The sequence below is a fragment of the Homalodisca vitripennis genome, chromosome 3 (assembly GCF_021130785.1).
Source record: "Homalodisca vitripennis isolate AUS2020 chromosome 3, UT_GWSS_2.1, whole genome shotgun sequence".
Classification (NCBI taxonomy): domain Eukaryota; kingdom Metazoa; phylum Arthropoda; class Insecta; order Hemiptera; family Cicadellidae; genus Homalodisca; species Homalodisca vitripennis.
Window position 1 is genome coordinate 71,965,382 of NC_060209.1, and position 27,770 is coordinate 71,993,151.

The 27,770-nt window shown below is 32.0% G+C and overlaps 1 protein-coding gene across 2 annotated transcripts in view; it reads left to right on the forward strand.

Moving 5' to 3' along the window:
- Positions 1 to 1,225: 1,225 nt before the first annotated feature.
- LOC124357058 (PR domain zinc finger protein 15-like) overlaps positions 1,226 to 27,770 on the forward strand; it is an 84,646-nt gene continuing 58,101 nt past the window's right edge. The window contains exons 1-8 of one of the 2 annotated variants that reach the window (XM_046808459.1): positions 1,226 to 1,565; positions 7,786 to 8,042; positions 10,180 to 10,299; positions 10,557 to 10,724; positions 20,041 to 20,137; positions 21,301 to 21,512; positions 22,789 to 23,865; positions 26,317 to 26,430. In XM_046808459.1, coding sequence (XP_046664415.1) covers positions 1,508 to 1,565; positions 7,786 to 8,042; positions 10,180 to 10,299; positions 10,557 to 10,724; positions 20,041 to 20,137; positions 21,301 to 21,512; positions 22,789 to 23,865; positions 26,317 to 26,430 — 2,103 coding nt within the window. In that variant the 5' untranslated portion in view covers positions 1,226 to 1,507. The remainder of the gene's footprint in view (positions 1,566 to 7,785; positions 8,043 to 10,179; positions 10,300 to 10,556; positions 10,725 to 20,040; positions 20,138 to 21,300; positions 21,513 to 22,788; positions 23,866 to 26,316; positions 26,431 to 27,770) is intronic. The other variant, XM_046808460.1, reaches the window with a different exon arrangement.

The following is a 27,770-nucleotide window of genomic DNA, read 5'->3' on the forward strand; positions in this document are numbered from 1 at the left end:
TCATTGAAGTCCCCTGATTTAAACACACTACTCCATGTTTCATTTTTTAGAAAATGCCTGAATGTTTTGGATATTGCGGGACGTTATCCTTCGCGACATTCTAAACTTAGGCAAAGGTATGGTCTTAGCTGGGAGGACGATAACAGCTTCCTGACCATGATGATCTGATAACGCAGTTATCACCACATTGCTATTTATCAAGCTAGGATCAATGTTAGTAAAGATATTGTCAATTGCAGTTTTTTGAACCCTTAAACTCCCTGGTGTAAGAGGTTATGGTATGTCTTAGACCAAATGTTTTCATGATATGAATGAAATGTCTACTGGATGCCTTGATTACTCAATAGATCTATGTTGAAGTTCTCCAATAACAACAAGTCTATGACTCCGCCGAACAACTCTAGCAAGACAGTCACCAAACAACGGAAAGAATTCTTCACAGTTATATCCAGGAATTCTGTAGACAGCAATAATTATAATACTCTCACCGTTCCAAAGCTGAAACTTTTGCAGCAGATAATTGACAAGAACTCTCGGAACAAAACTGGGATACATCAAACACGTTCACAAACCACATTACTATTTGCCAGGATACATACTCCACCCTTTTGCCGAGATTGGCAACAAAAAGGCCGACACATTGTTATACTCCAATAGAGAGAAGGACTCGAACTGTATTTCCGATAGATTGTGCTCAGATAAACAAATTATTTCAGGGTGGTCGCTCTCTAGGTGTATTTCTAGGAGGTCTTTGTTTGTTCGAATCCCACAGATGTTTCTGGTGGAAAATAGTGAAAGCTCCCTTTTTGTAACCGACACCTGTCGCAGAGGGAAAGACTAATGTCATTTTCTCTTGCTCCGTAACCTGTCCCGTTCTAAAAAATTATAATTTGCCTCAGAATTAGTCCATGTTTTCGATTCAAAGTTAGAATTGTACACTATTCGGGTACTAAATATTCGTTCTGCTTTAGAACATTGTTCCATTTTGATGTTCCATTTTAATGTATCATTTATTCGCTTATTGTTTATTATAGAGTAGAATGTAAAAATAATAAATACAAGTTATTTCAATGAATAAATATATTAATACCAGTGGATTTTATATAATCCTTTCCTCTATGCTATTCTCTTTCCAATTACATAAGCCAATCGGAGCTACTACATTTCAATTAATCCCATTGGCTAATCCCACATGATCCTGTGTAAAGCAGAGTCGGCACTCGGCAGACGGCAGCAGAAGCTAGTTCTACTGGGTCAACCAACGTTTGCGTTGTATTGTCAAGAGAAAAAACTGAAAATGAAAACTGTTATCTAAAACTAACCTTGACAATTTCCTTATTAATTATCTTTGTAGTAGAACACGTTGGAATGAAGAGTGTTAAGGTTCTGTTTTTATTTCAGATGCAAAATTATCACAATTTTAAAAGACTTGTGGTTTTATATAAATAATAATAGGCTATTTTGTGCTTAATTTAATAAAGGTTAGGGTAGGTTATTAAAACCTAAGATGGGAACAGAATCTGAAGATAATTGGTGTTCTCCATTCTTATATGAAACCAAGTCAGGTAAAGTTAAAAAAATGTTTTCAATTTTCTTATCAGGTTCAATTAAATATCATACATAGGTATTGGCCTAGCCAATATTCTATGTTCATTTTCTTTCTGTTGTCACTGTCTGCTCTGGACATGGCTTTGTTTTATATTCTATTACCATATAGAATCAAAACACTGAGATTAACCTCATTAGTTAAATGAGGTTATTAGGCCCTACTTGGTATTTTGTGTTTATTCCAATTGGCTCTTAGGTGTTGTAATGACAAAATATGCCTATCAATGGGACATATTAACAGATTTAACAATTAAAAAAATATTTTAAAGTGTACATTTGTCAGGGGAGAAGTCATGGTAAGTAGATTGATTTTTATTTCAGAATGTACTTCTAATGGATAAAAATTCTAATTAATTAGGAAACCTATTCAGTTTTGAATTTCTCAGTTTTCTGGTATCATTACTATTAGGAGAGCTTAACCTTTTTACTTCGAGAATCCTAAATATAGGTTTTGGACAATATTGCATTGACCACCAAGAGCCAATATATAGCCAAGCTCTGAAGGAGCATTGAATGCTGAGAGCCTAAAAATAGGCTTGTGCCTATTTTGTTTATTATAAAGTTATTTTCTATTAGATTTCGATAAACCTCATGCTTCAAAAAATTTCTTTGGTCTGTTTCAATTTTTATTTTAGTATACAAGTTCTCATAACTCACGATATTTGTAAGTAGTGGCCAACACATCATGAATGATGGTCTGTCTTACACAGTGTGTCATTTGTTTACACTGTTAGTTGTTGGTTAATTATAACAAAAATTAATTAAAAAACAGAAACTCTATAGTTCATCAGTACAACTGTGGAATGGGAGGGTTCTAGATAAAACAGATCAGATGCTCTACACTTATCTTGACGAGTGCAAGTGCTTAAAGCCATGGTGAAAATTAAAAAAATGTCATTAGCCGAATGATGTTGAATGGTTATGTACTGTAAAAATTTAGTAATAAAATAGTCAGTATGGATTCATGGAGGATGCATTGGCTGCTGAAGCCAGGAAATTAAGGTGGTGGGGATGCTCCTGGTGGAAAATTCGTCTTTGCAAAGCTTCCGGAAGGGAAACAAAGCACTGTTCAACATGTTCAGGAAAAAATCCTGAGGGTAAACGAAAAAGTTCTAGCATAATTTGTATTAACCGCTAAGTAGGTACACACGTGCACTCTCAGTGTTATCACATACATACTTGCCATGGACAATAGACTTATGTCTATTGTTGTAAATAGTTTTTATTATTTTTATATAAACAATTACTAACATTTTTTTATAGTGCCTAATATTTTTTATATTTGTGTGCAATACAAAAGGACTTTTAATTACCAAACTATCTCACAACTTCTAGGAAAAAGTCTAGGTGTGTTTAAATAAAAAAATCTCGTTTTTAGTTCAATAAAGTATTTATTTTAATTATTATGTTTGATCTAACAGTAATAATAGTGAAATATATGCCTAATATGTTATGTCAATTGCTGTGAATAAAACTACCAAAAACATTTAAACTAACAAAATATGTACTTGGTACAAAATGGGCAAACAGTTGTTTAAATGTAAAAAGTCATAAATAAATAAGAACTGTTATTTTCAAATACAACTAATTTTGGGGTAGAGTACGATAAGCAGACACGGTTTTTTATATCGATATTAGTACAATCATCGATACTTAATATTCATTTATCGAATACGCGTTTATTAATTATATCAACATATAGCCATAAACACAATCATATTTTAAATTAAAATAACTAATAAAATGCACATAGTGATAATGTTATAAATAATAAATGAGCTCTAACGATCAAACAAACAATTAGAACTGGAAATAGGAAAAACTCATAAATAATAATGAAATGATAACATTAAAATATGTATAACAGAAAATAACAATAATTATTTGTGTTTTCTCCTGTGTAGCAATTATTAACCGTTTTCGAGTATTTCTTGAAGCATCTTTTCTAAAAAACCGTACTTCTCTTCTGCACAAATACTCATCATCTGCAAGCAGATCGGCTGATATATCACTTTTTAAACTTCGTTTTATGGCCCTCCACGAGTTTTCGGCTGTCTGTTATTATTTATAAGAAAATACTTTTACTATATGAAAAAGTGTTTATAGTTTATACAAGTTAGTTATTGTTCAAATATCAGTATCGGTTAGTTATATCGAAAGTTATAATTAAGTAATATTGTTTGTCAATATTGATATAAAAAAATGGCTCCATTAATCTTATCCTACCCCATTTTTGTTTGAAATTAAATGTAGAATAAAGTAATAATATAGCTTAGTAGCATAAAATTACTTCCGTTTATATTTATGCAGTTCAAACTTAAAAATACATTTTTTAAATTCTTTTTTCTTTATTGAGGTTTATGTGATTATTTTATAAGAAAGTTTTTATTTTTCATGCTTCTCAATGTTACCGCTCTCATCACATCACAAAACAGATGGCACCAAAAACAATGTTCTATGATAAAAAAATAAGAGAATAGCATTAGTTTATGTGTAAAGGTACATAAACTGTGAAAAATGCTTGGAATTATAGCGCGCTGGCAGCATTATAAGGCCAGCTTGTAGCCGACACGTGGCACTGGAATGGCTGGTACTGTGACACTTGCAGCTGTTATTTGCTTGGCGGTCAAAGGGTTAATAGATCTAAAGTCCTATGTAATTAGCCAAGGTTTTGTTGTAAAAGATTTGAGTCTGATTTAAATTTAGTATTTTTAAATCTGGTGTTTGTAGCAGTGGTTAGTGTTTTCATATTCATCTGTATATGAACATACACTTCTAATATGTACAAAAAGTTTTTTACAGTTAAATATGGTACAGCGAATCACTTTATTGTCTGTCATTGTCTATTATTTGTTATTTGGCTATATAAGTAGATTTGGTTATCACTAGTAGTACCAAACTTTTTCGACATTAGATTACGCTGGATGATCTGCCATGTGATCTAGGCGGGAAAGTACCAATCGAAGATGGAATACACTGGATGATCTGGCACGTGATCTGAGGCAGGAAAGTACAAATCGAAAATGCCCCTTTTTATCAGTGAGGGCTTTGATGGCCAGTCACCCCGCACTTCTTGTAAAGAAAAGAAAAGAATTCCTCAAGATAGTACCATTCAAGCTGAGATCACATGATCGCACAATAACTTTCTATATTTTTAATAAGTATGTAGTAAGTAAGTGGCATAGTGCCACAAACAAAATTGAAATTTGCCTTGGTTGTTGACTTTTCACTGTCCCATAGTTCAGCTATTATTCCTCCCCAATGCCATAAATTGAGCTGTGAGTAAGACAGTACAACCATATATACGCCACTAAGCTTGTTGTATGAGTATCATGATGAGACACAAGTTGGTTGCAGACATATCTAAGGTGGTGGTAAGGAAGTCAAGGAAGATTTCTGGCCGGGCCGTAGTAGCTATTCAGAGGAAATACAATTTACCTTAATTAGTTAGGCTATAGTATTTTGATATTTCGCTTGGTTGTACATATGTATTAATTAAGTAAACCATGCAGTTTTCTGGGGTTAGGGTTTATCAACATGATCCTTCTTTTGGTTTGTTTAACACGTTCACGATGAGGTGTACTCCATAGGGTGCACCTTATCTTTCACAACTGCCATCGAGTACACATCGGGATTTCGTAAAGTGCATCGTGCGTTTGATGGGTTACACCCTTTATTATTGGAAAATTCAACAGAATATAAAATGTCTGGAAATTAGCCAATAACGCGCGAACGTGCTAATAAGTGTGGGTTTGACCAGATTATTGCAGGTTTTATTCTTATTATCATCATAACAGTATAAAATAGAATTTATTATACTATTAACCAATCATTATCCATATTAATCTTTTCATTCAAGCTGGTGAGAGAACTCAAACTAAATCTATCCTCGGGGCACAATACCGGAATGAATTACGTTTCACATGCAATGAGAAGGCAATATTATCTAGTATAAAATGATAATTTTCACACTTTTGCCTTGGTTACCACTTCAAAAGATTTTAACATGTGGTATATTAACATATGTAATCTAACTATCTCAACACATACAACATCATTATATGGTAGCTTGGTGTGTACACTGAACACTGATATGAAAGCATACTTGATGAATAAAATTTGAGTGCATTAGTGACAAGTTATCTTGAGAAAGATTTCATCCATAAATTTGAAATTTTGCATAAAACTTTATTTCTACATAGACAAGAATGATTTCTATGATGGTGCATGTCTAATCGTGGAATTTTGCTGAGTGTCATTGAAACATGTCACTTGGTAGGCTGACTCAATTTCTCATTTGTTTGCAACAAGATGCAAAAATTTCTTTTCCATATGATTGATTATCTGTCATTCTATCAATGGAATTATCTACAGACTTGAGATTTTGTATTGAACCTCAGCAAAGCCTGTTACACAACACATGGTGTGGCATATTCCTACCTTTTTGTAATTGGAAGAAAAACTTCCCAAGTCTCTGTCCCAGGAGATGTTTCCTCACAATTGTAACATAAATTTTTTGGGATTTGTTTTCAATTTTTGTAATTATATTTTCAAGATTAATAATTTCTCTATTTTAAGAATAAAAGAGATTTTAAGTAAATTTTTCCGTCCTTGTATATTTTAAATTTCTTCCTGTGCTTTTTAAAGGGCATCAGTTATAGTTTTAGTAAGAGAATCAGAGATTTTTATCTGTTCTTTTAACAAAGTGTCATTCATACTTATATGTGATAATTCATTTACTTCATCAAGATATACATTTATCTTATTTCATTTAGAACTATTCTCCTATTCACTTTTAGATATTTTTATAGTATCAATGTAATTTTTAGAGGTTAATGTACACTGAAGATGGTTAAAAACCGAAACACGTGTATTGTAATAAAAAGTTTTAATTTAAAGGGTTTTAGTTATTTTCATTACATTAATATAAATAGATAACCCTATAAGTGGAGTTAATAACATAATAATTTTATAGTATCATCTATCTACATCAACTGTTAGTTCTGTCCATTTCAGATTTAAACGATTTCTAACATTAATTTCTGCATAAAATAGGTATTTTTATGTGTACAAAGAAAATTTCATACTCAAGAAAATAACTAAAAATCATTATTGAAAAATACACGAAAAAAGAATTAGTATTATACATTACACCACTGTAAAAATATTTGTGTATCAGCTGACTTTAGTAGTGTTAATATAGGATATTAAAGGTTTAATTGAATTGAATTGAAAATAAATTTATTCAGTGTAGTACATTGAATGGTTCCGCTATAAAACTTAAATTATAGGTACATTATAATAAAAACTTATGATTTTATAGAAAGCAGGTTATCCCAAAACTTTGTTCCTGCACAAGATAATTTTTAATATAAAATTCTTATCTGTGAGTTGTAATTGCAATTTCACTCTTATGTTTGGTTTATCACTCAGCTTCTCTATCATTAGCATTATCTAACATTCAATTTTATCACTGTATTCAGTAGACTTGGAGTATGGTTCAGCCATCATGTTGGATGATACAAGTATTATACTAGAAGAGATCTCCCTCCAAATTCCTTAGAATTTAATTTGATTAAGATTTGACAGGAAATTTTCATATTGATTGCTTTAAGTTAATTGCAGGCAATTTTCTTTTGAATTCCCTGGCCAAATACTGCCTTATTCAGGTTCTGATAACAACTTATTAGGAGTCGATTTATCATCATCTTATCCACTGATGCTATTGGGGGCATGTACAGGTGACCAGTTTTTGAGAGCATTCAAACTGATAAAACGAGCAAATCACATTAGTGCAAAGTTAAAATTTAGAAGTGCTACAGAGGCCAGCAAACTATTGGCTCTGGCATGCCTCTCTATCTTAAAAACAACTTTGTATTGTTTGTTTGAATATACTTTGACCAACGGAAATGATATTCATTCATATGAGACAGGATCTAGAGGAAATTACCTAACTGAGGGACACAGGATTTGAACATTAGTGTGGGAAAATATTGTTCGGTTTTTGCAGAAAATATCAGATTTTAATCAAACATTTACAAAAAGTGTTAATAGTAATAACAGGTGTGCTTTTGCTTTTTCCAGAAAGCATTATAAACAATATTTTGAATATTAGACTTAAATGTAATTAAAAATATAAAAGAATAAATAAATTAATAAATAAATTATAAATTTCAGATGAATGTGAGATATGTGGGAAACCTCACGAGATAGAAAAATGTGACCTTTTAAAGTGCTCTATTGAACAAGTAAAAGATACTTGTACTCCTTCTTATGCTCGCCTAACGTTACCAGATGGCCTTGAAGTGAGGGAGCTATTGGATGGAACCACAAATGTAGTCACAACAAAACCGTTCAGGAAAGGAGTACAATTTGGACCATTTATTGCCAAAACTTCAGGTCTAATGGATGTCAGGATAGAATTTCCTATAAAAGTAAGTAGGCCTACTAATTTATACTATTATATAAAAATCTAATGGTATCTCTCGCTCTGTGTGTTACTCCATTACATAAAAACTACTGGAACAATTGTATTGACATCTTACATGGACATCCTTAGAGTCCCTGGTTAAAATATATGGCTATTTATATTTCGAAAACACTCCAGGCTATGCCCCACTGGTCTCTAAAGTGTCTAAAGTTGCATTAATGCAAACAAATGTAATTAATATAAAGAATGTGTTAAATGTAACCAACTGTTCTGTGTAAACATTGTTTTTTGATAGCCCAACTATATGTTTAATTAATTTAACTACTATTTTCAATGTGTTTACATTTATAGTCTTGAAAGCATAGATTGATAGTAAGATTGTAAGATTGATAGTAATAACACTTATTAATTTTAACCTTTTCTAGAACCAATGTTGAGCACAGAGTAAGAAAATACCCAAATAAGAAAATTAAAGAGTTTTTGTAAAAACTTACTTTTAACTGTATATTTGAGCAAAATATTAAGTATGCTGTGGTTGTTCAGAACTGTAATGCAGACAAAATTACTATCATGCTTTTACTATAAATTTAACCCTTACAATTGAAATAGCGCAGCTGTTGCTATTTGTCTTTATGTGGATAGGTAATGATCACCATAAACAGCAGTGTAAAACCACTTTGTTGTCTAACTCTAGACATGAACATCTAACTGTTGTCTTTATGTGGATAGGTAATGATCAACATAAACAGCAGTGTAGAACCACTTTGTTGTCTAACTCTAGAGATGAACATCTAACTGTTGTCTTTATGTGGATAGGTAATGATCACCATAAACAGCAGTGTAGAACCACTTTGTTGTCTAACTCTAGAGATGAACATCTAACTGTTGTCTTTATATGGATAGGTAATGATCACCATAAACAGCAATGTAGAACCACTTTGTTGTCTAACTCTAGAGATGAACATCTAACTGTTGTCTTTATGTGGATAGGTAATGATCACCATAAACAGCAGTGTAGAACCACTTTGTTGTCTAACTCTAGAGATGAACATCTAACTGTTGTCTTTATGTGGATAGGTAATGATCACCATAAACAGCAGTGTAAAACCACTTTGTTGTCCAACTCTAGAGATGAACATCTAACTGTTGTCTTTATATGGATAGGTAATGATCACCATAAACAGCAGTGTAGAACCACTTTGTTGTCTAACTCTAGAGATGAACATCTAACTGTTGTCTTTATGTGGATAGGTAATGATCACCATAAACAGTAGTGTAAAACCACTTTGTTGTCCTAACCCTAGATATGAACATCTAACTGTTGTCTTTATGTGGATAGGTAATGATCACCATAAACAGCAGTGTAAAACCACTTTGTTGTCCAACTCTAGAGATGGATATCTAACTGTTGTCTTTATGTGGATAGGTAATGATCACCATAAACAGCAGTGTAGAACCAATTTGTTGTCTAACTCTAGAGATGAACATCTAACTGTTGTCTTTATGTGGATAGGTAATGATCACCATAAACAGCAGTGTAGAACCAATTTGTTGTCTAACTCTAGAGATGAACATCTAACTGTTGTCTTTACGTGGATAGGTAGCCTAATGATCACCATAAACAGCAGTGTAAAACCACTTTGTTGTCCAACTCTAAAGATGAACATCTAACTGTTGTCTGTTGGAAATTTCAACAGCTAATACTTTATAACCGCTATTGCGTTTTAGTGATCGGTTTGGGTACAAATATAGGTGCTAACTGCGCTTGAAGAGTTAAAGAGTTTTATAAAACCCATCTTAGTTGTCTTTTGACAGAAGTAGTATTCTCAGACCTCTGTATGTGCATGCGCACGCGCATGTGCGTGCGCGCACGCGTGTGTGTACATATATTATACACACAAAATTTTATATATATATATATATATATATATGATTTATCTCCTATGTAACGTACAATAAAAGCTACAAATAAGACTATTAACTTTATATTTGGTTATTTCTAATCAATATTGAAATAAAAGGTATTTATTCTCAATAAAAAAAATTGAAGCTATGATAGTTATATAAGCTACTATATGGTTGTCAATATTTTAAACTAAAAATATTTGTATTATTACTTCAATCGTTTATTTTTGTTTTAGGTTTTTTTAAGTGAAGATGATAGTGTCTATCTTGAATCTTATGAAGAACTGTTCTGCAACTGGATGTGTCTAGTCCCACCTGCAAGTAATAACCAGGAACAAAATTTGTTCTGCTATCAGGTAATGTAACTCTGAAAAGTGCTCTGTTTATGGAAAGATTGTTAGAAATTAGTTACTATAAACTGATTAATAAAAACACTTGCTACTCTTACATTCTTGTACAGGTAGTAGGGGATGCAGCAAAGCCTTCTCAATTTTTAAAATGTATAATTATATCGGCCCACATATATTCCCTAATTATAGTAGAACTGATATTATATGTATAATAGTCAAGTACTTTTCTTGCTACTGTGTCTTAATATCTATTTATTTTTCAGATAGGAACAAGCATTTATTTTTGTACAATACGAGACATTGAAAAAGGGCAGGAGTTAAAAGTTTGGTATTCGCCTTACTATGGAGAAAAAATGGGCGTACAATCTTTTTCCAAGCAACCAGATCTAATACATTCCTCCGATGAAGAGTTTCAAGAAATCTACACAGCTGTGAGTACATAAAACTCTAGGATTTTCAAAAAACTAAGTTAATAATACTTATAATAAAAACAATCTCTTGTCTCAATACAGTGTATGACAAAAATTAACTGGACTGTTCTGTCATCGACTATAATGATGATTGAGAGTAGAGTTTCGAAGATCTGTTATTTTCCCTCTACCTTCTATTCGAGAGCTGGATCCTCCCAGATTACTCAGTCTGCTATTAATTCTAAAGTGGGATTTTATTTTATACCACTTCAGATAAATACCAAACCTTCAGAACATTTCAATGTGATATCTGTTACAAAATCTTAAACAGATTTTAATGTTTGAACAAAATTTAATTCTGATTTGTGCATTTGTGTGCACAGGTTCTTGAATGGTTTAAAAATTTTGAATATGGCCATGCTGACATTGGCCCACACTCTGGCCTACCAAAATTAGCATTAATCAGACACTAACTTAAAAAGTTGAGTGAGCTCCAGTTCACCTTCCTTCCAGTTGCAGCGTCTGGAATCACAGACTTGACTCCTGGAATTTGGAGTTCGGGAATATGGTAACGGGATGGTTCATTCATTGGTTGTTAAAATATAAAATAAATAGCTGGAAATACAGTACCTGTTACATCTCCACATATACTCCAAATAGCTCTCTCCAGAATTAACTTTTGAGTCCTCAGATGAATCAAACTCACCGATTCAAAAACACTAGATCAACTAAGATATCAAAATTGTAATAATAGAAATAATAATGTAGATAGGTTGGAGTAGCAGTTATATATGGCTGCAACCTTGATCTTAGAATGTATAAGGATGCAGAATCACAAACTGCATACTGTATTTAGCCAGTACCACTCCTAGCTTACAACCAAGGATGCCGGAGCTTGTACTCTGTATGAACGAACATGATGCACACAAGATGAATTAAGTATACAAACTTGCTGATTATGTTCTAGCTGCACCTATACAGACTATCTTTAGTATAAATCTCAGAGACTAAGCCATTTTTTTGTTGAATATGGTATACTTACTCTACCTCGTATTTTTATCTTGCATTGCTTATTGTATATTAAAGAAACCATTGGTTTATACAGTGTGTACTTATGATCACAGCACTAGATACTGTAACTAAATAGATTTAAGATATGTTAAGATAACTAAATCACAACAGCACGTATCTGTATATTAGTGTACAACTTTTCAATAGGCTACCTGTAAGTGTTAAAAACACTACTCAGAAAAACTTTAAAATGTTATGCTAAATTGGTTAAAAGAAAAAACATTTTATTTAGTTGAAGAAATGCCTTCCAATTTCGTATTAGAATAGTGACATGTACTTTTTCAAACAACTTTGTCCATACATTGTAATGTGGGACAACAATAAAATATTTTTGATTTTTGTACTATTAGAAAAAAGAATGGATAGCTTGGAACACTCAGTTAAGTTACTTGAGTGCAAGCAGAATAGAAATAGTTCTGCAGAAATCCCTCAAGCCTGAAGAAAAGCTAAGTCACTAAGCACACCTCGAACAACTTAATAATGACCTCGTTTTCAACTCCACAAAGAATAATTACATAACATTTGGAAAGTTTAAAGAACAAGCATCAGGCCCACCACACCCAGCAGAGATCACTTCTGGTTTATACCTACCACCTACCAGTTGAACCCACCACTGGGCACAGCAAAAACCGATGTGCCACTTCAATCTGGGCAACCTTATGGATGTCCAGTAGCGGCACATCACTAACCGCAAATGTTGAGATTCTGAGGTTCATGGGCAATTCGATAGATCTAGTCTACTGTGGAGGATGACTGTTGGAGTTGGTGGGGTTTGTTCCCTAACCTCAGAGGTTCTTGTTAACCTCAACAGGGTGTGCCACCCCCTGCCTACTTTGACTGGAGAGGCTGGTTCAGAGCTGGCCTCCCCTGCTTCCGGGGAGACATGACTGAGATGTAGTGCCCCAATTCTTCCTCATGAATCTCGATAGGAGGCGGCCCCTACTCCCTAACCTTACCCATCCTGAATATCCTATCACTCCGGAAGTAGCGCAAAGGTTCTTTCAGGACTAAGTGCAATTATTTGTAAAGGATCCCCTCCACGTGGTTGCGGTAATTTGTCGCGAGATCTGCCCCTCGTAGTTGTGTCAATTTGCTGTGGATCAGTTTTTAGTGTTGTTGACTCACCATGTAGTTGTGCGCCTTTATGTTACCAGCCCACGTTGCTGTACCATTTTGCTCCGGATGGTGTTGGTCGCCATCTTGCTCAAAATCTGCCCCATGCTAGCTGCATTCCCTTGGTACTGCTTAAAACTCTGCCACTATTAAATTTGAATGTCTGTGGTGTTCTCACCAACAACAAGACTATGTCTATCTCAGGTTTTTAAATAAATTGAGTGGTGATTAAAAAATTTAATATCACTCCATCACACTTTTTATAAATGGGATACTCAAAGAAAAGTCAAACCAGGTGACTTTGACGTTAGTTTATTCCATGTTACACTGTCAACACATATTATAATTTCACTCACCTTGCAATGCTTTGATAATATAAAAGTCTAAAATAATATCCCATCCTTCATTAAAATTTCAATACACTATATTACAAATCACTACTATCCCAGGAGAATCAACACAACCTCCTTGCTTCACGTCTGGTAAGAGAAGACGGAATCTCCGTATAAAACTACGGATACCGACTCAAAACAATACTCATCCCCTCTCCCGTTCAAATCAGCATCTTCACGAATAAATATAATTTGATTCTTTTCTTATAATTGTCGAAATTTATCACGTTTACTATAATTAATCAATTTTAGTCTTTCTATTTTCTTTTTATTATTTTTTCAAAGCTTTTTATTTCAATTTTTAGCAACATGTGCTTTATGACGTCATCAATCTACAAGTCATTTATCCCATAATTGGCTTTTCTGCGTAATTCTATTTAGCACCTTTGTAAAACACGAATTTTGGTTATGTTTACTTCATTTTAATTAATCAAATCTTTTCCCGTATAAAGTTTAATATATTTCTTCGTTATTAATTAAATGAATCTCAATTCCGACAACATGTGATTCACTGACGTCACAGTCTGCCGATTCACTGACGTCACAGTCTGCCGATTCACTGACGTCACAGTCTGCCGATTCACTGACGTCACAGTCTGCCAATTCCCCGCGAATATTCAAATGTCGTAATTTGACCTGTTACACAACCCCCAAATATAGATTGATCACATATTTGTTATCAATTTATATTTCTCCTCCAATCAAATCTTTTAAATTTTTGTTCAATTAAGCTATTATTTAAATTTCTTGATAATTTTGTTAACACCTATAAAAGTATTCATTTAAAAGAAAGTAAAATATCAAAGCAAAGCAAATTGGTTTTGCAAATTGTTTCGTGTTGGCTAACTCATATTATTCCAAGTTGATATTAAATAACTATCAAAATTCAATGTCTGTAATGTTGTTGATATCACCAACACTGGGTTTATATCTATCTCAGGTTTTTTAAATAGGTTGAATGATGGTTAAAAACTCAATATTACTCCATTAAAAGTTCCGATCAATATGATTGTCTATATCATAACAAAATTCACAAAACATTCACTGTTCTTATCAATCACTTTGAATTAAAAAAGTTTTTTTAAAAGCAATATACTTTAATTTAAAGTTTGTTATCTTACTTACCACATTTCTCTGTAGATGGGATTTTCAATAAAAGACAAAGCAAATGACCTTGATGTCAATTTATTTCACATTACACTGTCCAATTCCACCTACTTTGCTTTGATAATTTGAGAATCCAAAACAACATCCCATCCCTTATTAAAACTTCAATTCACAATAGTACAGTTTCACATTAATTTCATCACTACTGTACCAGGAGGATCCACATGAGTTCACAACCTCCTTGCTTCAAGTCTAGAAAGAGAAGAAGGATTCTCCCTCTAAAAACCACGCATACCGACTCACACAATGTTCATCCCCTCTCCCGTTCAAATCAGCATCTTCACGAATAAATATAATTTGATTCTTTTCTTATAATTGTCGAAATTTATCACGTTTACTATAATTAATCAATTTTAGTCTTTCTATTTTCTTTTTATTATTTTTTCAAAGCTTTTTATTTAAATTTTTAGCAACATGTGCTTTATGATGTCATCAATCTACAAGTCATTTATCCCATAATTGGCTTTTCTGTGTACTGTTTACTTCATTTTAATTAATCAAATCTTTTCCCGTATAAAGTTTAATATATTTCTTCGTTATTAATTAAATGAATCTCAATTCCGACAACATGTGATTCACTGACGTCACAGTCTGCCGATTCACTGACGTCACAGTCTGCCGATTCACTGACGTCACAGTCTGCCAATTCCCCGCGAATATTCAAATGTCGTAATTTGACCTGTTACACAACCCCCAAATATAGATTGATCACATATTTGTTATCAATTTATATTTCTCCTCCAATCAAATCTTTTAAATTTTTGTTCAATTAAGCTATTATTTAAATTTCTTGATAATTTTGTTAACACCTATAAAAGTATTCATTTAAAAGAAAGTAAAATATCAAAGCAAAGCAAATGCTTACAATCATATTACACAAATTACAATGTATATTAGACAATTACACACATTACAATTAATATTAAATAATTACACAAATTACAGTGTACATATAAATCAATTACACAAATTTCAATGAATATAATTAACTATACAAATATCAATGAATATATAAATCAGCTACACAAATTACAATTAATATTAAATGATTACACAAATTACAGTGCACATATAAATCAATTACACAAATTAAAATTAATACAAATATCAATGAATATATATATATAAGAACAGTACTAAAGTTTTAAATATTTTTAAACTGAATACATGTAACCTCTATACGTTTTGAATATAATGTTTAACGTGTCCATTTCACATAACATAATGTTCAATACAAGTTAACACTATTAGATTATACACTCACAAATAATTATGATAATACACAGATACCTTGTAAAAATCCTAAACATATTTTTACTGATAAACAATATTGTAATATCCTTATATTGTCATCTCCTACTGGAAACATATTACACACGCTATATACTATATTACATTATCCTTGTTACATCTTATTCTAAATATTTATACAACCTTATACTAATCTGACTATTATTGTCAGTTATTTGGCTTCAAATGAATTTGATATTTTTTATTGTTTTATCTGACCGTTATGGTCAGATATTTTTATATCAGCCCGTTTTTAGAAAAGGTTTATTTGTCATTATTATGACGGGGCATAGGCTGACTACATGGGAGCCTACAATATTTTAAAATAAAAACTGGCTTATTCCCCTCAAGGTTAAATTTTGACAGGTAAAAAAAAATATTGATATAATTGGAGGGGTTATTCTTTTATTGGCACATTTCATTAAAGAGAAGGTCACAAGTTTTATTTCATAAGCATGTATTGTTTATTATGTGCTTCTCTGCACACTCATCCATCCACACAAGCCAGTTTATAGACCATGTTTTTTAAAAATTTCTTAAATAAAATGGTCTCATTCAGCATCAGTATGGTCATTCACACTTGAAGAGTTTTCATACTCTTATTCTATGAACCTCTTTAGTTCTTTTATGTTTATAGGTCGTTTGAAATTCACTATCTGTTCAATTATTTTATTTTTATCCATTTTAATTCCTTCAGCTGAAATAATGTATCCTAAATAATTTATCTCTTTTCTTAAAAATTGTGATTTCTTTAATTTGATTGTTATTCCTCCTTCTTTTAATCTACTTAAGACCTGGTCAAGTTCTGAGTTAGCTCTGTCCCTATCTACCCTACCATTTAATTCATCTAATCTTGTTTTAAATCTCTTATTTAACTTTTCTAATCTTTGATCTATTTTCTTTTTACCATCCTCAATGTGTACAAACCTTTTTTCAATTTCCCTCATATCTTCTTCTCTTTTATCTTTTAATTTCTTTATCTCCGTAGTAACCTCTCATCTAACTTGACTTTTAAGTTCACTCCTCTCACCTCTCTTGTTTTTCTCAGCTTGTTCGTTTATTTCAAGTCTGACCCCCTCCTCCAAGTCTTTTAATTCTTTATTTAAAGTATTTAAGTCTTTATTTATCTCTACTCTCATAACCTCCGTTGTCTCTACTATTTTATTGTTTAACTCACCTCTCATCTGTTCCATGTCTCGTTTTAACTGCTCATTTCTTCTCTGAATTTCCGTTTTTAGTTCCTCTTTATTATGATCTATTTTATAATTCAGATCCCTTAATTCCTCATTATTTTTCTTTAACTCCTCATTATTTTTATCCATCTTTTCATTCAAGTCCTTCCTTAATTCCTCATTAATTTTCTTTAACTCCTCATTATTTTTATCCATCTTTTCATTATTTTTATCCATCTTTTCATTCAGACTATTCATCATAGTCCTCATGAATGCAATAAGACCTTCATCCCTATCAACTCCTACTGGACTACTGACTCTGCTAACCTCATTCTCTAATGAATTTCTGTCATCTGTTGTCGATACCTCATGTTCTACTGTATTAAGGGATGACCAACCTAAAAACCCTGTATCTCCTGAGCTATGAAGATCTATTTCTACTGGTCTAAATATTGGTACGGGCCCTTCATTATTTTGTTCGCCTTCCATTTTTAGCCTATGTTTAATTTGAAAATTTCTATTATTAATTTAGGCCTAATTTTTGTTTTACTAGCCTACCAGGAAAATTTTACCAATTTATATTATAACTAGGTTGTGTTCAAAGTTATCAAACTTATAGACTAACAATAATTAATTTATCATACTTCTTCTAGACACACACCTGAAAATACAATTATATAAAAACAGTGATTTTCACTTAGTCTAAAATATGCTACCACTAACCTACTTAAATTAGTTGTGGAAGTTGGAGCCCTCCAGTTGGTGCGCCAATTTGACGTGGATCCCCCACGTTGACTGCGTCAATTTGTCGCGAGATCTGCCCCTCGTAGTTGTGTCAATTTGCTGTGGATCAGTTTTTTAGTGTTGTTGACTCACCATGTAGTTGTGCGCCTTTATGTTACCAGCCCACGTTGCTGTACCATTTTGCTCCGGATGGTGTTGGTCGCCATCTTGCTCAAAATCTGCCCCATGCTAGCTGCATTCCCTTGGTACTGCTTAAAACTCTGCCACTATTAAATTTGAATGTCTGTGGTGTTCTCACCAACAACAAGACTATGTCTATCTCAGGTTTTTAAATAAGTTGAGTGGTGATTAAAAAATTTAATATCACTCCATCACACTTTTTATAAATGGGATACTCAAAGAAAAGTCAAACCAGGTGACTTTGACGTTAGTTTATTCCATGTTACACTGTCAACACATATTATAATTTCACTCACCTTGCAATGCTTTGATAATATAAAAGTCTAAAATAATATCCCATCCTTCATTAAAATTTCAATACACTATATTACAAATCACTACTATCCCAGGAGAATCAACACAACCTCCTTGCTTCATGTCTGGTAAGAGAAGACGGAATCTCCATATAAAACTACGGATACCGACTCAAAACAATACTCATCCCCTCTCCCGTTCAAATCAGCATCTTCACGAATAAATATAATTTGATTCTTTTCTTATAATTGTCGAAATTTATCACGTTTACTATAATTAATCAATTTTAGTCTTTCTATTTTCTTTTTATTATTTTTTCAAAGCTTTTTATTTAAATTTTTAGCAACATGTGCTTTATGACGTCATCAATCTAAAAGTCATTTATCCCATAATTGGCTTTTCTGCGTAATTCTATTTAGCACCTTTGTTAAACACGAATTTTGGTTATGTTTACTTCATTTTAATTAATCAAATCTTTTCCCGTATAAAGTTTAATATATTTCTTCGTTATTAATTAAATGAATCTCAATTCCGACAACATGTGATTCACTGACGTCACAGTCTGCCGATTCACTGACGTCACAGTCTGCCGATTCACTGACGTCACAGTCTGCCAATTCCCCGCGAATATTCAAATGTCGTAATTTGACCTGTTACATTTTAAGCTTCTTGTCCTAAGGAAAAAAAAAAAAAAATATCAGGCCCACCATAACTCCGGAGAGTAAAGGCTACAAGGTTCCTGGGAGTAACACTTTCGTCTTTCTTGGAATTGTCATGTTGATGCTCTGTGATGGCTCTTTTTGCTCTGAGAAAGATTAAGGAATAGGCACAACAACCGCTACAAAAACTACGTATCACACTCTATTTGAATCACACATTCACTACAGAATAAGCTTATGGGGAAGCTCCTCAAAGGACTATTTACATTGTGCCTTAATCCTACAAAGTATGCAATGAGAATCTTGGCAGATGTTTAATCCCATGACAGCTGCAGAGAAATTTTCAAGACAAAGAATCCTACCCATATCATCCCTATACATTGTAGAGGCAACATCCTTCACTCTTAATTGCAATATTCCAAGGAGAGGGGATAACGATCAATATTATATAAGGTGTACCAATGAATTTGACCTGCCAGCGCACAGGAGTATCCTCTATACCAAGACACCCTCCTACACTGGTGCAAGATTTCTCAACCATCAACCCTTCTAGCATCAAGAATGGGAATTAAGAGACATTCAAGAAACTACTGGCTTGTAAAGAAGTCCATCTACAGTATAGAAGAATTTTAAGAATTTTGCTCTATTACTACCTAATTAAGATGTATAAATTGTATAATAATCTTCAATTTTATGTTAATAAATTGCAATATTTTTGACATGGTATGGTTTTAAAAAGTTCATCTTGCATGAATTAATAATAAAAAAGGCCCACTCCCGTCCCTCCCTTTTTTGCCACCATCTTGTTTCTGCTGTGACGATAGCCATTTACTATTGACCTCTCTGGTCAGTTCTGTATGGTTGGTTGGTGTGTGCAGACCTATTGTGACGTGTAGTCTAGTTCAGTTTTAATAAGTAGTGTTTAGTTTTTATTAAGTGCATGTTTTAGAGTTAGTGTGTATGGAATAGACATACAACATGGCTGTTGTTGTTCCTGACTTATCCATGTTTCAAAGCTATGATGTGTTTTGTTTACTTTAACCTAGATTTAAGTCATGCATTAGTTTAGGCATTAACCTGAAGAAGAGATCAGATTGCAGATCTCGAAACATAGAGTTACTGATTGTATTTTATCACTGAACAATGGAAAATGTCTGGAAAAATCCTGCTTCCTTCAAAAAAGAGTTTTATTTCAAAATTGTTTAAATAGAGTTACATAGTTTATTGTAAATGCTTTGATGTTTTATGGTTTCAGCTACAAAAAGAGGCTGAAGTACAAGATCATACTTACATTCCAAAGTTAAAGAATAAAAGAAGAAGAAAATTGCCAAAACCACCAATTTTAGGTGAAAGTAAGTATTTTTGACAAGTTAATTTTCGTCTTATTTCCAATGGTTAGCTTATCTGTATTTGGAAATAGAAAGCATTTGATCATCTTGAAAAACCCAAAATACAGCTTCTTCCAAAGAAATCAATTTTCAATATTATGTAGTCTTGTATAACCAGAATTTACACGAATTAACACATAAATATTTGGAATTTGTCTGGTAATTCATTAAAAGTTTCCCCCCAAATTTATCACAGTAAGATCCTTGTGTCTATTGTCTTGATGGGACATAACAAGAAATAAGGCAGATGCAGTATCAAATCACAATAAGACAACACAAAAAAGAGAATTCCAGGAGACACTATATTTGAAATTAATATTAAAAAGTTTTAATTGAAATTTAAAAAAATGTTTAAATTATACTTACACATTCAGTCCAGTTGACGCCAGGTGGCATCCTGAACTTGATATGACACCATTACCGACAACGTTACTTTAGTTTCGAGTAGATATCTTTGTTTATGCAGTTACATTATTTGCTATTTAATATAATATCTACCCATTGTTATGAAACTGTTTATTTAGAACTCTGAGAATACCAAAGTAACTTTTAAAGAAATGTGGTTTTTTATTGTTACTTACTAGAGTTTAAACAATCAGTCGACTCAAATTTCTGCCAGTTTCTCTGATGTTTTGCTCAGTATTGACAGGAAGATTACTGAGTCCGTGCTGTATATTATGGTAAGACTAACTCACTGAATAGTCTCATGAATTGTTCATCATTAGTACTGTGGTGGTGTCATAGAATTTCTAGTACAAAATCAGTTTATTTATATAGTTTGTGGTTATATTTAGCAGTTATACTTGCTATATTATTCTGTTCCTCTATAGATTCATCACTAATATTACATCAGGATGAAGCATGACATCACTTGCCAACAACATTAAGCCAATGTTTGACTTTTTGTAACGCAACATTTTTATTGTTCATGCCACAGTGGTGTCATAGTACTTTGTATGTGAATAAAAAAACCTTATTCTTAAATTAATATTATTTGGCAACTATGAGGTTGAATAATTACATTTCTCAAGGAAGGATTTTTTCCGGAAGGAGTATAACAGCTCTATATCAGTCTGGACTTCAATGTGTTTATGGAGTGTAACTTTTACGTATTGAATGTTGTGTAGACTACTACCGAGCGATCCCACCGAACGATGTATTACCTGGAGAACTGCTGGGGGCTGTTGAGCGCAAGGGTGAATGGCACTGCAAGGAGTGTGGGCAGGTTGAGACTAATGTGGCTGCCTACGCTCGCCACCTCATGGAGCATTACCGGAATTCTACTGTGAAAACACTCTCTTGTCCCCTTTGTCCTAAGCGGTTCAGAAAAGATGGATATGTAAGTGTTTTAATACTATAATTTATTTATGAATATTACTTGCATGTCATTAACCCTCTTAGTGTCCACCTACTATATCTAATCTAAGAGAAGGAGTAGGATCTAAGCAGTAATTTCTAATTACTAATCATACTTTTTACCTTGAAGTGAAATTAAAGTAGCAGTAAATAATTTAACCCATTGAACTGACTGTCAACAATAAGGATTCATATTTCAAAGAATGTTATTAGTTGTTGTTTGTTTAGTTAAACAAAATGGAAATGTAATTATTCCCTTATTAATTAATTAAGTTCAACACATACACCATCATTAAATGGATGGTGCCATAGAGGTTTTTGCCTGAGAATATCCCCACATTGTCCACTGACTCATTATGAATCGATTGAGATTTCAGCAATTTATTTAGTTAGTCGTTTGTTACAATTTTCAAAGTCTTTGTTATGGTTTGAAAGATAAAAAGGTGAAATATTCATTTAGCCTGTGCATTTCTCTTTGTGGAAGTGTCATTTGCATCCAATATGAAATTGTGAGAATAACATGTTGTTTTGTCTTTTATTATAGATTATATATGCAGTACAGAATATATCAATATCCTGCACTGCTTTGTAATTGTGTGGATTATGTTCTATTTGTGTGTTTTTGTAAGCAAATGGAATAAAGCCACTGATACAAACAAAACAACCAAAAACCAAATTTTGGTGTTTTTCTGATATTTTAGAAAAACAGTATTACTAATAAGAAAGAACTCTTAAGTGACTTTATATTGTGTTTTGTGAAATTTTACAAAGCAATTGTATCTCTTAAAACTATTGTACCATGGATAAAACAACCAAATTATGGTTCCTAGAGAAAAAGTTAGGAGTGATGAGAGAATTTCTTATAGAAGATTCTATAGGCAGTGATTTTAGTGAAAGTAAAAGTTTAAGCCAGTGTGTTTTCTCAGGGTAGGAAGAGAAATTAGCTAGGCCGATTTCTCCTCAACCAGGAAAGGAGAATGAGTTGGCTAGGTCTATCTCTCCTTTACCAGGAAAGGTGAACGAGTTGGCTAGGCCTATCTGTTCGTTGCCAATAAAGTAGAAGGTGATGTTGACTAGGTTATCTCTCCTTTGGTGGTGAAGAGATACAGACATTGCATTAATAATAATAATAATTTTTGTGTATTAATAACAACATAAATTTTTCATATAATTTATTTTTATTTAATAGTTTATACTTTATCAAGTGGTAATGATATTTTATAGATTATAATTCATTACTTGAATTGTTTATTTCACAGAGTCGAAGAATCCACATTGAAATTTGTAAAGAAAAGCAGACACAAAAAGAATTAGAACAATGTTCAACAACTCCAAACGAGAGTGGAAAAAGTAATGAAAAATCTTTACATTTAGAAATATTAGCTGGAAGAGAGACAGAAAAAGATGTAACAAAAACATCTAAAGACAATTTAGAAGAAGGTTTGCTTAGTTTAGAAAATATTTCAAGTGCTATCTTGAGTGAACAGCATACAGATAGTAATAGTTTGGCTTTGACCTGTGTCACTCCTTCCCTTTGTAATGTATTGGATGTTAGAATAAAAGATAATCCACAAGATACTCTGATTACTCAATCTAATTTTGATAGCAAGAAAACTAAAGACTCAAATGTGCATGACCCAAGATCTTTGACAAGCACACAATTGGAAGAACTGCCTGCTGCTTTTGGCAACAAAGATTCACAAAATCTTCCAAATGAAAACAAAACTGATAAGTGTGAATGGAATTCTGTTTGTTTAGAAAACAAAGTCGAGAGCTTAGAGAACTTAAAACTCCTTGAAAGTTTGAATGTCGGGGAAAAGAATAACTGGACCAAAGAAAGTAAATCTTTTGAATCTGAGAGAAACATTGGCCTGGAATCATTGGAAGAAAACCTATTGACCAAGTCACTGATACTAGATCTCAGCGATGATCTTGACTTCAATATTTCAAAATCTTTTGTAGAAATGATTAATGAGGATTGCAATCTGGATAAGCCCCTGTCATTTCCTAAAAGTAAAAGTTCAGAGCTTTTCTGCAGTATGCCAGGACCAAGTTTGTTGATGCCAGAGACTCCCATGGCACAACCTTCTATTCTTGACTCTACACCATATTACTCTCTGGGCAAGAGTGGGTTCTTGCAGTCCAGTTTCACTTCATGTGATGATGTTACTGATGAAGAGAGGAATAGAATTGTTGAGAATTTGCTCAGTGAAACAGATGAAAAGTATCTTGATTATGAAATGACTGATGGTTGTGTCAGTGACTCTGCATGTAACAACGAAAACAGAACTGAAATGGAACAAACAGTTGATGAATTGTCCAAGGGGAAGTCTAAGGTAAGATTATCATATAATTTCTTTTAATAATAATATAAATATGTGAACTATTATTAGTTTTACATGTAAGAACCAACACTACAAGAAAATTTAATTGATGGTAAAAACTTGAATTTTGGTTTTTCATTAGAAATACACATTTGACCTCCTCGAAAAAAGTTTGGAAATTGTACGTGTTATGTTTGTGTGTGTGTGTGTGTGTGTGTGTGTGTGTTTAAGTATCATGACCAAACAAAGGAATTGCTTTTTGACCAAATTTGCAAAATGAACATCTAAATAAGTTTGAATATTTTTTAATATTGTACTTACATACTTAGGTTTTTATATAAAAAATACTATGATTTAAGTAAAGATGGGGAATTCTTCATAAGTAATAGAACTTTAAGGAAATATATTTAAAACTATTTAACCCGTTAAGGAGTGCGTGTAAACGCTACATAATGAGTAAGGACGTCATACGACATATATTCTTGTAGTGGCCCAAAAGAGTACGGACGTCATATGACGTTTTGCCTCTGTATTGTTGTATTATCGTAAATGCATTGCTATTACTGATTGCCTTTAGTTAGATTAGTCTGTAAAGTGGTTCCATCTATCGGCAACATACTTAACTTCCATGTTTGTGCTCGCATTCACTTGTAATCAGATTTTACCACCAGATCGCAATAGCCACCTGGTAGAAGCCACTGAATGAAGGTTGTGTTGCGCAAGCATTGCTTTGCTGTCAGAATATACCGCCACATTATACTAGTCATTCCTTATATACTGTGTACTGTGGCCATATTTATCTTGTGAGAATGACTTATATTTGTTGATTCAAGATTCAAGATTCAAATATTCTTTATTCATACAAGTATGTATACAGAATTGCATCACACTTTGTTGCTTAAAACTATGTGTATAACCAATTTTGATTCCTATATTTTTAATTAAATGATAAACTTGTTTCAAAAAGGTGAAAATCTAAAATAAACATAGGTACACAACCTACTATTTAATAATTTATTATATAGTACAGTCATTTACATAATACATAAATAATAAATAATCAATAAATACATAATTTATTTGGTTAAACTATCCTAATTTTTAAATTAAAAAAACTTCTATTGAGCAACCATCTAGTTTGTTACTGTTGTCCAAATAGCTGTCAATATTGATCGAGTCCTTCGTAGTTAGGAAATAAGACATTTGATTTTGAAAAAGTACTGAAATATTAACTTGTAGAACTTGTAGTCCTTTTTTATTAGGGTTTAAAATATAAATAGAAACATTTTAAGAGAATTTAAGGTTTTTAATTTTTTACTCCTTTTGGTAATTTTTTGGATTTCTTCATCCATTACTTATTTTAGCCTATCGAAAGAAGACGTTGTATGATGTCCATACTCCATAAAGGGTTAGAGAATTGTTCATAAAAATATTTTCATAAAAACAATTTTTACTCAAGTAAAAATTAAAGCTATGAGAATCAAGAGCTTTTATAAAAACACTGTGGTGCTGAATGATAAAGGAAAATCATTCCGTACCACTTGAGTATTTCACACTAACAATGGCAAATGTCCTAAATTCTATTATCCTTTCAAAGAAACACAAATTGTATGTCATCTTGAAGATTAAAAATGTTAATGATATATCCTGTAATAAACAACCTTCAGTAATATAGTATAACATCAACACATACTTACATTATTACTGCAAAAATTAATATAAACAGGATAAAAATGAAATATCAATACTCAATACTCTGTGTCAACTAGGTATAGGATTGTAATAATGTATTGTATTCCTGTAATATGAATTGTCATCATTTTTAGGACCATCTATTGGCACTCTGTATTGTATATTTCCCGTATGGACTACAAAAAAAACTTATTATGTGTTTTGTATTTTTAATGCTTTATTCTTTGAAACGTTTTTACTCAGCTTGTTACAGGAGGAATTGGCATACAGGCTTATACACAAGTAAAATTAAATGTTTACAAAGTAATGTGCATATTTAAAATGAAATGGGACAATCTTTACACTATGTATATGTTCTCTTTGTCATATATAGAATGGCCATGCAGTTCAGATTATTTTGATTCATTTTTTCATGTTCATTTGAGTAAAAATTGAATCAATAAAATTGAAAAATACATTGAATTGGTTAGGTAAACCATACTTATAGGAAAAATGAAATAAACCACATCCTTTTAAATTATATAAAATAGGGATTTCAGAGTATGGGATTAACAGTTGTTATGAAATATATTAATACTTGTGCTTTTTCTGTACTTCACTAAGTATAATAAAAAAATCACTAATATTTATTTATCAGTGCAATATTTTTACTACAAACATTTTCAGGCCAGAACCATTGAATATTTTTTGCAGTGTGTTATTTTATACATTTGTACTTAGCAAACAAATTTTATTTCACACAAATTTTATAACTGCGTGTTAATTTTACAGAATGAAGGTCATTTTAAGTGTGACATCTGCGCTAAATGTTTTGGAAAGCAAACTTATTTGTTTAGACACCTACGGAAACATACAGGAGAGTTCAGATGTAATGCTTGTTTTATGGTGAGTAATGAATTACTTTTCTCATGCATGAGTCACCTACATAATCAGTGATTATTCAAAAATTTATTAATAAGAAGAAGGAAAATCCCTTACTGATTGCTCTTCCCAATACCATATTTCCCAATATTGTACAAAGCTACAACTTAACACATTAGTATATTAAGGGTTAAATATTAAATGAACTTAAATAATTGTGGTACTAATTAGGCCTTTTTTACTAGACGTAAATGTCACTATAATATCTAAACAAAGCATTTGCTGAGAACTGATGCATTTGTAAGTTATTCTCTCTAATATATCTTATAACTAGTGTTATATTCAAAAGCTGTTTTCCACAACTTTAAAGTTTAATATTTTCCACAGCAAAGTTTTTAAAACTTTTTACTATTTAAAACTATATTATTTATTTGATTTTTCTCTAGGACAAACATGATTATAGTAAAAAATTAATAAAAAGTTCCTGAATTCTACTGCTTGATTTTGTTTAAAGCTATTGCTACAAAATTATATAGGCAAAGCTTTGAGTATCACTTAAGCTATTAACATTGGCAGAAGTGGCTAGACAGGTTTGTAATAAATACAAATGTATCATTAGTCACAATTTCTGTATAGAGTGTCCAGCGATTGGCTCAAATTATATCATATCAAAATTATATGCAAATAGTAATTTCCCCTTTGTCATTTTCTAAAATTTGTATTAACCTTTGTTTATGGAACAATTGACTGCAATGTGATATTTGATCTGTACATTCCTTTCTTTAAAACTAACTGTTTTTTTCTAGTAGCATGAGAAAAAAGTACAAATTTCTCAATAAGAGTTAACGTAAGTCATAAATTAAGTTTAATTTTATTGATGTTATAAATTAAGGTTAGCATGACATGAATTCAATAAATATGAAATTCCAATGTTATATGAAAATGCAAATTTATATATATTTTTTTAACTTTGGAGGGCTATTAAATTTCATTACTGCCACCATATCTTACACACCTTAGTAAGTTTTACAACAATATATTTCATGAAACAGTTTTTTTTTTGGATGGAATTGTTAAGATTAGAAAGATGGAAAAATAAATGTATTCTCCTGTTTGAGAATGGTTTATTTTGTCTAGTAATGCCAAAAGTCAATTGTGATAACTTTAAAAATAGAGGTAAAAGTACTTAAAAAATGTGAAAGTACTGTTATTGTACTAGTGTTTTACCATTGGATAAAGGTATGAGATTAGGTAATAGAGGAGCATAGTTGTCATTGATATCCACCTGTTTTATAACTGTATTTCAATACCTTTTTATTTCTTTGTGTTTGTATAATTGGATAGAGAAAGTTAAAAAATGGCAA